This window comes from Heterocephalus glaber, unplaced genomic scaffold, assembly GCF_053883595.1.
Source record: "Heterocephalus glaber isolate CG9 unplaced genomic scaffold, H.glaber_assembly_v1.0 deba00001720, whole genome shotgun sequence".
Lineage (NCBI taxonomy): Eukaryota > Metazoa > Chordata > Mammalia > Rodentia > Bathyergidae > Heterocephalus > Heterocephalus glaber.
The window spans coordinates 4,805,941-4,819,228 of NW_028258433.1; the positions used below are offsets into that span (position 1 = coordinate 4,805,941).

Here is a 13,288-nt window from a genome sequence, read left to right on the forward strand (position 1 = left end):
CTTGAGGCATATTGAGGAGTTTGCATTTTGGGGCATATCCAAGGGCCAGGGAAGTGCCTTTCAGGGGGTCCTTTCGCCTGTTTGACAGTATTCAGATGTGGTAGTATTCTGCCCCGGAAGGAAGTGTATCCAAGTACCTGTAAAAGACTTCCCAGGCAGTTAAAGTTATGCTGATCAGAAGCTTTGCAGAGGCGGAGGGATCCAAGGAGGTGACTGGGGTAAAGTGATCTTGTTTGGTTCAACAAATGTGCAGAGAAGCAAGTTGGGCTAGATGGAGTCCGTTTTGGGAGGGACAAGTGATGACCCCACTGTGGCAGTTGGTGAGCCTTTAAGGCCTGTCTGATACCCTTTAGTGCCCCCAGGAGTCTAACATCAGATCCTTCAGCTGGGACTGTGCCCCTGGGGCTGGCAGTCTCCATGAAGTGTAGCCCTGCAGTTTATCCATGTTCCAAGGTGAGCAGGGATTACTGAGTCTGCTATCTGAGAAAAATAGAGGCAGAACCCGGCAGGGGGGTTGGATAGATCCATTAAAAGTTTGGGTTATTTTAGCCATATAAGAGCATCTGTTTGAGGTATGTAGGAAGGGTCTGTGTTTGATGTTAGGGTTTAAGAGGATGAGTAATAATGAGAAAGAAAAGATTGGAGCAGGAGAACACAGGAAGTAATGGTGGTGATTGGTTCTGGAGAGAAGTATGAGAGGGTTCCCTGTAGCCATAGGTCTTGGATTATGGTGTCTACGGAGGAAGAGGGTGAATAATGGGAGAATTCTATTAGAGTGGTCAAGAAATGGGCACAGTTATGAAGAGAGAGACTCATGGGGCTGTCTAGCTGTGTCTTTGATCTGTGTCACAGGAGGCAGCTTGGTGATCTTCAGAAATACGGGTCTGGTTGTTGTGCATTTGAAAGCCTTTTTTAGAGAGGAAAAATGGACCTTGGAGGAATGACCCTTTAATTTTGCTGTTGTTTGGGGTGGTCAGGATTACTTGAAAGGGCCCTGTCCATTTTGGTTTTAATTTCTGAGAGCGGTTGGGGAGTTTTATATCCATTCTCCAGGTTGTAGGGATGGAGGAATGAGGGTATCTAGACTGGTGGAGAGTTTTGGGAGGGTGGAGTCAACATACTTCTAAAAGAGATGCCTAAGATTGTTAAGTAAAAAATTTGAAGGAGGGGAGAGTAGGTTTGAATTAGAGGTAGGAAATGTGAAGGGAATGAGGGACCTTCTATAGAATCTCAAAGGGGCTGAGCAGGGAAGAGACCCGAGTTTGAAATGGGCTAAGGGTTAGGAGTTTAATCCATTCTAAGTGGACCTGGTGAGAAACCTTCGTTAGGCTCTATTTAAGAAGGTGATTAGTCAGTGCCAGAGAGGGATCTCTAAAATTGAAGGGTGGGGAAGGGAGGAGGTCTGAGGTTGCTCTGGGGATTGGTGGTTTGGCATATGGAGCATTGGGCAATAATCTTTTGCAAGGAGGTCCTGAAACAATGAATGAGATGTATGTGAGTCTGTCTGTAAGAATTTGACCAGAGGGAATGATGCAGCATGGAACTGCTCATGGAAAGATGAAAGGAAATTTTGTTTCACAAGCTTTCAGGAAGGACCAATTTTTCATGGAGAAACCGCCCCTATTCTTCTTGTTGGGCATCCTGTGTAAGTAGTTATTTCTTGGGGTGAACAGGAAGGTGTAAGGGGGAACAGGAAGCAGGGAATGGAGAAAGGTTTGATAGCTGCCTGTTTTGCTACTCTATCAGCCTTATTATTTCCACAAATGATATGTCTGACATGTTTATTTTGTGAGTTAGATCTTTGATAGCCCTTGAAATGAATGACTCTGTGGTGTGGAAGAGCCACCTCTGGGTCTTGAATTAGGGGCCCATTTTGTATAGGGGTATTTTTTGCAGTTAGGAATCTCCTTTCATGCCCAAATTTGGGCATTTGAATGTAGGATTATAGGATAATATATGCATATTTGGAGTCTTTATAAATGTTGATGCTTTTATCTTTTATGAGAGTGAGAGCTCTAGTGAGTGTGATGAGTTCTGCCTGCTGTGAAGTTGTCCCTGTGGGGAAGGCTGCTGCCTCAGTTACTTCTTGGGGAGGGTAGGATGATTGGCTATCACGATAGCCTTCAGTGGTGGCATACCCTGCCTGGGAAGGGTTGGTCTTTGAAGTCCTTCCATCAATAAATGAGTTGGGGAGCCCTGGAAAATGTTCCAAGGTTATGTGATGGAAGCAGGTGAGAGTAAAATCAAGGAGCTCTGTGCACTTGGTGCACTTGTATTGGCAGGTAGAGTCTGGAGAGTCAGTTACTGAGAGGAGGATGGCAGGCTTTAGGACAGACTGAGACTTAAGAGCTGAGACTGTAGGGCTTGAACTCAGGCCAGAGAGGGAAGAGTTAAAGCACAATGGCTGAGCAGGTCAGAAAGACTGTGTGAAGAAGAGTGTACCTGTAGGGGCTGGTGGAGAGAAAACTTTTGGGCCTTGGGGATAAGGAGTACAGCTGACACTGAGACCTGTAAACAGAGAGGCCAACTTTTTATTATAATGTTGAACTGTTTGGATAAATAGGCAACAGTTTGGAGGGAGTCTCCAGCTTAGCTGTGTAAGTAGCCCTAACGCTTGTCTCTTTTTGCTAGCTAGAAATAGAAAGAAAGGTTTATTAGGATTAGATAGAGCCAAAGCAGGAGCCTCAAGGAGTACCTGCTTGAGGTCCCAGAAAGAAACGGGAAATAAGTCTGTTTTTGGCACTTTCTCAGGGATTTCCATGGGAAGCCTTATAGAGGGGTTTTGCAATGAGTGGGAAATTTGGGATCAAACGTCTAAAATAGCTAAGGAGGAAAGGAGATCTTGTTTTGTGGTGGGGAAAGGAAGATTTTTGGGGGGAAAGGAAGATTTATGCAGGAAGTAGTAGGGGTGAAGTGAAGGCTAAGGTAAGTGACCTCTTGTAACCAGCTGGGCTTTGTGTTCTGAGACGCTGTATCCGTTTTTCCTCAAGAATTTAAGAAAGGAGGTAGTGTGGGATAGAGTCATTTTTCAAGGAGCTGCAAAGTAAAAGGTCATCAACATAATTGGAACAGGTGGCTGAGGGCAAGGTTTAGGGATTGGAAGTCCTTAGCCAAAGAGTTGGGGCTATCCCGAAATTCCTGGGGAAGAACTGTCCATGTAAGTTGTTGGGTAAACAGAAGTATGGGTTCTCTCCTGATAAAGGTGAAAAGTTGTTGGGAATCAAGGCTGAGGGAAATAGTAAAGAAGGCATCTTTGAGGTTGAAAACAGTAAAGTTTTTAGTGTTGGGGATATGGGAGAGGATGGTGTAGGGGTTGGGAACCACTGGGTGAATGGGAACAATAGCTTCATTAATCTTTTGAAGATCTTGAATGAATTGGAAGGTGCCATTGGGTTGTCTTTTTTTTTTTTTTGGTACCAGGGATCGAACTCAGGACCTTGCGCCTGTGAGGCAGGTGGCAGAACCACTGAGCTAAATCCCCAGCCTGGGTTGTCTTTTTGTTACAGGAAGGATGGAAGTATTGTTGGAGTGGGGAGTGGGTAGCGATAAAAATTTTGGCTTTAAGAAGGTGGTTGATAATGGGCCAGAGGCCAGGATGGGTTTTGGAGCCAAAAGGGTATTGATTGATGATGACAGCTTGAGTAGGGTCCCATGGATATTTTGAGGGGATGGTTATGGGAGGGTTTTTTTTTTTTTTGATACCGGGGATCAAACTCAGGACCTTGCTCCTGCGAGGCAGGCACAGTGCCACTGAGCTAAATCCCCAGCCCCCATGGGAGGGTTTTTGTTGTGTCACAAATAGTAGGTTCAACTTGTGATTAGAAGAGGTGGGTTGCCTTAGAGGGGAGGGGCTCATAAGGGGGTACAGCTGGTAGGATAAGGAAGGGCTGAGAAGGAGGTGAGGGAATGTATATAGATGCCCCCATGTGTATCTCTTCCTGAAAGCGATGTGGGATAGTGAGGGGTTAACAAGAAAGTGAAAGTTATATGACCTCAAGAACAGTATAAGGGTGGAGTCTTGGCTAGTGTTTCTATTAGGCCCTTCATTCCAGCAACTGAGATAGAGGAGGGAAGCAAAGGTCCTGAATAGTCAGTAAGAACACAGAGGCTGGCACCTGAATCAGTAGGAAAGACCTGTTTTTTGTACACCACCATTGTTAGCCTTGGATCTGTTGATATTGTGAAGGCCTTGGGATCTGGGCTGAAGACAGGGCCGTAAGAGTCTTAAGGCCTTCTCTAGATGTGTCAGGTCACCTGGAGGGGAGAGAACTCAGGCAAGGGGCTGACTTTCCCAGAGGGTAATCCATTTTCCAGTGGCCTCACTGTCTGAAGTTAAGACATGGCTTTGCAGGAGGCCAGGGATTAGGGCAAGCTTTTGCCCAGTGGTCTGGATTGCTGCAGTGATCCAGATCCAGTGATATGGATGGCTGTTGCTAGGTGGTTGTGAGGTGGAGTTTTTGACAGGCTTTTTTGGCTGGGAGTGGAACTAGGGAGGACAAGATTTGATATTTAGCTTTAGTATGTTTCTTTTACAGTTCTCTGTTCCTCATCTTTGTTGTTGAAAACTTTTAAGTGAAGGTTTATAAGCTCCTTCTGTGGTGTTTGGGGTCCATTTTCTAAGTTTTGGAGCTTTTTGTGGATTTCTGGATAAGATTAGGAAACAGTGGAAGTGTAGAAGAAATAGGCTTTCAGAAGAGTTGAGGTTGGTATTTGTATATTTAATCATGGCCTCTGAAAGGTGGTTCACAAAGAGGGATGGGCTTTCATCTGCCACCTGGGTGATTTCTCTGAGGCACTTATAGTTGACCTGTTTATTTTTATTTCTTTTACATTTCTGCTGGCCAACAAGTGATCATATGATTGCAATTTATACTACTCAAGTTGTAAGTTGATATGTTCAATTAGGGTCTTGGTGTTCAGCCCTGGGGACCCCACGAGCTGCCTCAGTGCCTGTCAGGGTGTTGATGGTGCAGCTCATTAGTGTAGTTTTCAGCTGCTATGCTCCCTTTTGTCATCAGTAAAGGTGGACAAGAGAATAAGGGAAGTGTTTACCCAAGTGAGGTATTCTGAATAGCAGGAATTCTTTTCTTAATTTATGGGATTTTCCGAGAATCACCTCATTCTTTGTTTGAAACATTCTAGATCAGTAATTGAGAAAGTAATGTTAATGAGAATGGGCCCCTCAATACCTGCTACCTGGGACGAGGGGATAGTCAGCACGATGGACTTTATTAGCAGAGGAAGGTAGAGGGAGGTAAAGGTATGATATTTTTGGGTGAAGAGCAAGGATAACAGTTTTTGTGGGGGTAGTTTTGGTTCTGTGAGAAGAATTTGGAGAGAGGAGAGAGTAGGATAGAGGAAAGGTTGCTCACAGAGGGTAAAAAAGCTTGGATATAGGGACCCTCTGATCATTTGCCATTTTTCTAGATGAAGTTACCAGAGTCTTAGAGAATTTGGAAATCTGAAGTACCCTCAGGTGGTCAGCATGACCCGTTATCAAGTCTGTACTGGGGCCACATGGAAGTAGAGTAAAAGATCAAAAATTTTTTGGTTTAATGTCTCTTTTTAGTCCCAATTTGGAAAGATAATGTAGGAGACAGCTGAGGGGGAGGTCTCCTGATGTTTTTGAGGGAGAAAATTGCCCATTACGGGGGGAAGGTAAGATAGGCAGCCAGGGTCAGGCAAATGGGTCGATTGGCCTATAATTGGCCTCCTGACCGAGGTGCAGAGGCTCCTCACCAGATGAGATTGTCCTGCATACTGAAAGGAAGTACCCCTCTCCCTTAGTCAGAGTGTAGGAGGTCCCCCTTTTGTGGTATTCTCTAATAGAGAATGGAGAGGAAGGAAAAAAGGTTAGGAAAGTAAAAGGGGGAGGGGACAGTGGATTAGATTTCTCTGAGCACCAAGAGAAAGTCAATTGGGCCAGAATCTTACTCTCCCAAGAGTGGTGATGGATTAGCAGCTGGTGGTGGATGTCTGGTTTGAGATTTGGCACGATGGTCCCTAGATTGGAGTTCATGAAAAGGGAAGGTTTTGGAGAAAGGAGGGGAGGGTTGATTACCCAGTGGGGCAGTTGAGGTTTTAAAGTTGTCTCTGGGGGTTTTGAGGGCTTACCAAAGGGTAACCTTAACTAGGGCTTCACACTGCCAAGGGCAGTTGAACCTGCACTACCAACTCTTTGGGAAGGAGGGGAAACATGGCGGGAAACAGGTGGCTCTCAGGATCTAGAAGTAATCCCAGGATGATCAGCCACTGCCCATTGCTTCCTAGGTTGCAAGAGTTTCTGCTTTTCACTCCTGCTCTCCAGGTTTTGGCACCTGATGAGCAGGAAAGCAGGGATGTGAACTCAACAGTCCAAGCAAGTTTGTCACTAAACCTGAGAGGGACCTCTGTGCAAGCAGAACAGAGAAGGTATCTTATAGGATAAGAGGCTTTTTTATAACTTCTTTTGGTGGGCTTTTGAGGGGGTGGGTTGGGAGAAATGGCAGGCTTGTGGCTTGTGGCTTGCAGCGTGTTTGTGACTTACTGACATGTCCTTGCTTGTGCCCTGCTGACATGTCTTCTGTGTCCTACTGACATGTACTCTGTGACCTAAATAAAATGAAACCTATGTTTCTCTAAGATGGTGGGTGGCCTTATTGGAACTGGCAGTGTCCCTGTCTTCATCTACCCTTAAAGTTTTTTTTTCTATAAAAGAATACTTTATTCTAAAAGCTCTATTGTTTTACATTTAATCCTGGATCTTTTTAGAGTTAACTTTTATATAAAGGTATGAGTTATTTAATTTAAGCTTCACTTTTCTTTTTGTTTATGGACATTTAGTTGCTTTAGCACTTTGTGTAAAAGACAATGCTCCATTGAAGTTCTTTTACATCTTCGTAAAAAATCAGTTTTATTTGTTGTTTTTATGTGTGTGTCCTCTGCTGACATCACACTATCTTATTGTAATTACTACACATAGAAAATTTTAAGCTGTGTAGAATGATTTTCTCCCACTCTGTTCCTTTCTGTGGTTGTTTCAACTATTCTGGTTCTTTTGCCTTTTTATATAAATTGTAAAATAAACTTTTCTCTATGAAAAGTCTTACTGGGTTATTGGTGGGATCCTTAACCTATAGATCAGTTTGGGGAGAATTCATGACTTCACTATGTTGGATCTTTCACTTCATGGACATGGTATACCTCTATCATTTATCAGTGTTTTGTAGTTTTCAGCATACTTAAATCCTTTATATCATTTGTTAGCCTTATACTGAAGTATTTCATCAGTGGGTGAGTGGGGAGAGTAATTTAAAATGACACTGTTTCTTGCTAGTATGTATTGTCAGTACAGTTTTGGAGGTTGATCTTGTATCTTGCAACTTTTCTTTTTTTTTCCGCTGTACTGGGGATCAAACTCAGCATGTGTGCTTGCAAGGCAGGTGTGGTGCCACTGAGCTAAATCCCCAGCCCATATCTTGCAACTTTGAAGGAGCAACTTTTTTGTTTTTGTTTTTGAGATTCTTTTTCAGTCTTTTAGGCAATCATGTCGTCTGGAAATGGGGACAATTTTATTTCTCCTTTTAATGTATATTGCCTATTATTTCCAGTTTCTTGTCTTTCTGTGGTGCTTAGGAAAGTATTGTGTTACTTGTAAGTGATTAATGTTTGTATATTGATTTTTCTGTTTCTGCATACTTGTTAAAGTCAGTCTTCACTAATTCAAGTGATTTGTAAATCCTTTTGGTGTTTTTATGCACATAATCATAACATTTACGAATAATGCCTTTTTTGATTCCCTCCTTTTTAATTCTCACACCTGTTATTTTTTTTTTTCCTTTCCTTCCTTTCTTGTTTAACATTTCATTATAGTCACCTTGAGACTGTAATGATATTGCAGGAATGACAGCAGGAATGTTTGTATTTCAGATCACAAATAAAATTTGTGGATCATCAGAAAGCATGATTTATGCTACAGGGTGTTATAACACTGTACTTTTTGAAGATAAAGGCAACTTTTGTCCAATTTTTAACTTACCAAGCTTATTTTTCTTTTTTCTTTTTTACAGTCATGAATTGATGCTGTATTTTATGATATATTTTTCATTTATTAAAACTCTTCATTTTAATCCATTTCATATTTTAATTCAAACATAATTTTTGTTTTTTAATGTTTATTTGGTGAATTCATCCTCTCATTCCTGGGTGTGTGTGTGTATGTGTTTGTGTCTGTGTGTGTTGCCATGTGTGGTTTCCTGACTTTTTTGTTTAGGAGTTTTGTGTTTATAAGTAAGATTGGTCTCTGACTTTCCGTTTCTCCACTGTCTTCATGGGGTTACTGAAGTACTGAAGTTAGGCTAGTTATTTATATAAAATTAGTCAAGAAGCATTCTCTTTGTTTCTTATTTGTTGGAATAGTTTGTTGTTGGAATTATTTCTTCTTAATTAATGGGTGGGGCTCAATGGAAAAGCTACTTAGATTTGAATATTTTTCTCTATGGAAAGATTTATTGATGCTTGATTCAGTATCTTAATAGTGTTTTTGTTTTCTTCTTGTAGTTTGGTAATTAAATAAATATCTTCCCGATTTTATCTAAGTGGTCAGTAAAATGTTGTTTTATTGTATTTATAAGATGGGTCTGCAATTTTTGACTATTGTTTCTGTGCTTGGTTTCTTCAGAAGCTTTTTTTTTTTTTTTGGTACCAGGGATTGAACTCTGGACCTTGTGCTTGTGAGACAGGCACCGGAACCACTGAGCTAAATCCCTGGCCCCTATGTACTTGGTTTCTTTTGATTCACCAACAAATGCTTTTAAAGTTTTAAGTCTAGGAGCTTTTTTTTTTGTTGTTAAACTTTTTGTTGCAGTATAACATCAGAAAAGGACAGGCGTTATGTCTCTAGCTGATTATATACAAAGTGAAAACATTAGTTTAAATAGCATCCCCAAAGTCCCTTCTTATCCCTCTTTCAGATACTATGTTCCGTTAAAAGTATTTATTATCCTGATTTTTAACACCAGAGAGTAAGCTTCTCCTGTTTGGATTCTTGAACTTGTGGATAGGCATTTTTATATACCCTATAGGTATTTAGACTCAGCTTCATACTTCTCTTGATATTCCCATGAGTCACAGGTTACTGTTAGACCTTTTTGTTCTTCTCCATATTACAATTTTACATTCTTCAATGTTGTATTCTGGCTGCTCCTCTGGTTAACTGATTGCAATAGTTTTTTACTGCCTACTAATGAAAACTTATCCATGAGTTTTAAAATTTCAGTTTTTTAAGAAGTTTTAGTTCTGTTTTCAGATTTATAGCTCATTGTTTAATTTTTTCTGCAGATATTTTCAGAGTTGTCATTTCTTTAAGATTATATGTATAGTAGTTTTACGATCTGTTTGCTATAGTATCTGAAGAATTTTTGATTTGTTCTTGGTGCCTAGTGTTTCTTCTGGTTCTCACTCAATGTTTTGTTTCCTTAAGGTGCTTAGTTATTTTTGACTTGAATACTGTTCTTTGTCTCAGAAACATCATAGTGGTATGGTTTTCCTTTGATGCTTAGGATGAAGCTGCCCTTCTCTAGGCAGGACTTGGATTTACTTGTGTTAAAAGCTTGGGAATACAAGCAGTTGGTGAGGGGGTGTCACTGAGTTTATGTTTTGAGGTTTTCAGGACTGTATAGGTCATGTGAATCTCAGCAAATGTACAGGCCTATAGCCAAAACTAATTAGCTCTTCCAGCCCTGAGTCTGATAATACCTTGCTGTGTTTAGCACCAAAGCAGCCTTCTCTGGTGTTCCATCTATGGGTTGGATTAGGATAAGGGGCACAGGTTGATTTCTGATTTACACTCTCCTTTGCAGGTGTGTCATTTCTGAGTGGAATAATAGTCCACATTAATGTCAGGAGAGTTTTTTATTTGACTCTCTGCTTTGGCAGGTACAGATTCTCTGTCCTTTTTGTCCCATGAGATCACCAAGACTAAATTCTGTTTTTGTCATCATTACTCTGAGTATAAATGGATATAATGTGCTATTACTGTGTTTACTCTCTTAAGTTCCTGTTTTTTCATAGATTTTTGTTTGAGTAATCTGGCATTTAAAAATTGCTTATTTTGGATAATTTTTCCATAAAAACGTGTTATATATGTGTTTATATATATGTATGGCTGTTTTGTTGGAGGGATAGTGCAAGTAAGACAGACAGCTTGTTAGTGAAGGAAATGAAAATAAAAACAAGATTTGATAAATGTTCAGTAGAATGATTTTCATTACATAAGTGAATCACTAAATTAGGAGACAGTTATAAATTATTTTTTGGGGGAAGTTACCTTTTATGTTTGATATAAAATTGTTTATACTTGTTTTTTTGTTTACATCTCATAATTTTCTTGTTTTAGGGGTAAAAATATTTCCATCATGGCTCATTCCAAGACAAGGACCAATGATGGAAAAATTACTTATCCTCCGGGTGTTAAGGAAATCTCAGATAAAATATCTAAAGAAGAGATGGTGAGACGGTTAAAGGTGAGTAAAATTAAGCACTTATTTTGGGTATCTGTTTAATTTGGGGGTTTCTTATGGGAATCACATAGGGCTGTATCTTGTTAGGGCAATGTAAAGAATTAAAGCAGCAAATGACAGAAAGTATATAAGGAAGTAGAGTAAGTAAGGTAAGAGCAGTAGGGATTCCTTGGCTGCTGCTAATGGGAAAGCAGTTAGAAAGGTGAAACTTAAGAGTTTCTAGGGCCTCCCATACTTGATTATAGAGAACAGATTTACAATATTGTATTCTTTTTTGTCTTCACAAAGTTGTTTCCTTTCTTTATACAGTATCCCATTTATTTTCTAAAACAACCATTTAAATCTGAGGAAGAAAGTTTTAAGGGTTTGTACTACTCAAGCTGTTGGTTAGTTACTTTCTTTGTTATTAGCTTCTTCTGCTTCTGACGTGGTAACAAGTCAAAAATTTTTTTGATTTGTGTTTTTGTTTTTTTTTTTTTTTTATTTTGGAGACAGTCTTTGCTATGTACTACGGGCTGGCCTTTAATTTACTATGTAGCCCAGGCTGTCCTTGAACTCAGGGTGAGCCTCCTGCCTCAGCCTCTCCAGTCCTGGGATTATAGTCCTGTACTACCACACCTGGCTACAAGTCAAGATTTATAGTGAGCTTAAAAAAAAAAAGATTTATAGTGAGCTTCTGTGGATGAGACAGTCACTATTTGGCATGGGTCTCGTATATGTATTTAAATGATGTTTCACCTTTCCTTTAGGAAAGGCCAGTGATGGGTCTCTGTGATTGTTAAAATGATTGAAGTAGTATGGTGGGCAAGAAGAATGTTGAGTTCTTTTAGCAGTGACTTAGTCACTTTCTCGTGACTGGGACGCAATATCTGACACCCACAGCTTAAGGAGAAGTTTATTTTGGCCCATGTTTTTAGTCCATGATCAGCTGTCTCTCAAAGCACAAATGACATGACAGAGGAGCATGGTGGAAGAACAATGCTTACCTCATGATGGTCAGAAAGCAGAGAGCTAAGGAGGAGCAGGGGAAGGAGATACACCCTTCTAGGTCATGCCCCAGTGATCTGTCTCTTCTGATTAGACCCCACCTCCCCAACAGTGCTCTTGGAAATGGATCACTAAGTGGATGAATCAATTGATGAGTACAGCATCCCATGATCTAGCTACCTTCCAAAATCCCTGCTTGTAACACATGAGAGTTTGGAGGGACAGTCCAGATCTAAATTGTAACACTCAGTCTTTATTTTTGAGCATTTTTTTCCCTGTAGATTTTACCTACCTGGACATTTATATTGTTTGATGTATTATTATTTTCATTTAAAGAAACATACAAAAATATAAAAATCATATATATTAATGGGTTATCATGCAATAGTTCAGTACATATATACATTGTGTAATGTTTGATATATTAATTACGTAGATGTCTGTGGAAAAACTTCTTAATCATTGAAGGCTCTGTTGCCTTAAATAATTTTTATATTGCTACATTGCATACTTCTACAAGGAGAAAGGGATGTTACTACTTTTATACATTTTACATAAGGCCTGGATATTATACATTTATATATGAAGTATTAGAATGTCAGGTATATATTAATTTAAAAGAAATGATGTCTTTGAGCAGGTTAAATTTAGCTAATATGTATATTTTATCTGGTTAGGACCATATGTATAGATTATTAGAAATAGTCAAGTTACATACCCCTTTAATATATGACATATTTCACCTTCTACATTATTTACATTCTCTTGACCTATTGAACTTTTAGAGGAACTAATATATTTATTTCCTCAAATTTGTTGATTTCAGGAATAATAGGTAAATGACCCTGTGGTTTGCTGAGACACTACTTTGAATGCAGACAGAGTACCTATACACTTCCAGTCTTATTACCATTTAATGTCTTTTAGAGATGTTATTTTTCTCAGATATCTTTAGATTCATAGGAGTTACTAATGAATTTTGTAACACCATTTGAATTGCAGATCGTAGGGAGAATTTCAAATATGTGTACTTTGAACAAATTTTGTTAGTCTTGGTATAATGATTTCCATAGTACTTATATTTAGTGTTTGATAGTATGCTTTCATTATTCTGCAGACATTTATGCCTAGTAGTAATCTGGTTAATACACTTTTTTTAATCATTTATTTTCCTGAGTTAAACTTTCTGCTATATTTATCCTTTTTAGAGACATATAAAAAGAATTTTATGTGAGATGATAATTTTTGATATGTATAGTTCTTGTATAAGTCTTGTAAATTATAGCAATTTGTTAATATGTAGGGTGACATTGTTTAAATAATTTTTTAGTTTTTCTATAACATTTTCTTCAGAACGTACTTCAGTCCCACTCCTACGAAGAGATTCTAAAGAAAAAAATAGTTCCCTGTACCAAGCTGGTTTTTTCATGTGTTGTGTGCGCGCATGTGCGTGTATGTAAATGTAAACATCTAGGTTATTAAGCTTTTTTTTTTTTAAACATAGTCTTTCTAAATTGTCCAGGCTGGCCTTGAACTTGAGATCCTCTTGTGCCTGCCTCTCAAGAGAGCTGGGATTACAAGCTGTGTGCCACCACACCTGGCTAAAGCATACATTTTAGAAGTGCTAAAAAGTTAGAGTAGCCCTGGACATCACATCCTTAAACTAACTGCTGCATTAGAAGGATTTGTCCATTGTTTCTGGCATCTGACCTAATAGAAGTGAAGAGTTGCTCTGTGAGGAACAGCCTTTCCATGGCTGTCTGAGAATTCATCACAAGCTTGCACTACTTATTACAAAGAAG

General features: G+C 39.5%; 1 protein-coding gene across 9 annotated transcripts in view; it reads left to right on the forward strand.

Annotated features, from left to right (window-relative positions):
• The window catches only part of Pds5b (PDS5 cohesin associated factor B), a 283,823-nt gene that overhangs the window by 129,606 nt on the left and 140,929 nt on the right, over positions 1 to 13,288 (forward strand). For 8 of the 9 annotated variants that reach the window (XM_087199489.1, XM_087199485.1, XM_021266499.2 and 5 more), the window contains one exon: positions 10,376 to 10,502. In XM_087199489.1, the coding sequence (XP_087055615.1) occupies positions 10,376 to 10,502 (127 nt within the window). Of the gene's footprint in view, positions 1 to 6,270; positions 6,412 to 10,375; positions 10,503 to 13,288 lie in introns of all 9 variants that reach the window. The other variant, XM_087199490.1, reaches the window with a different exon arrangement.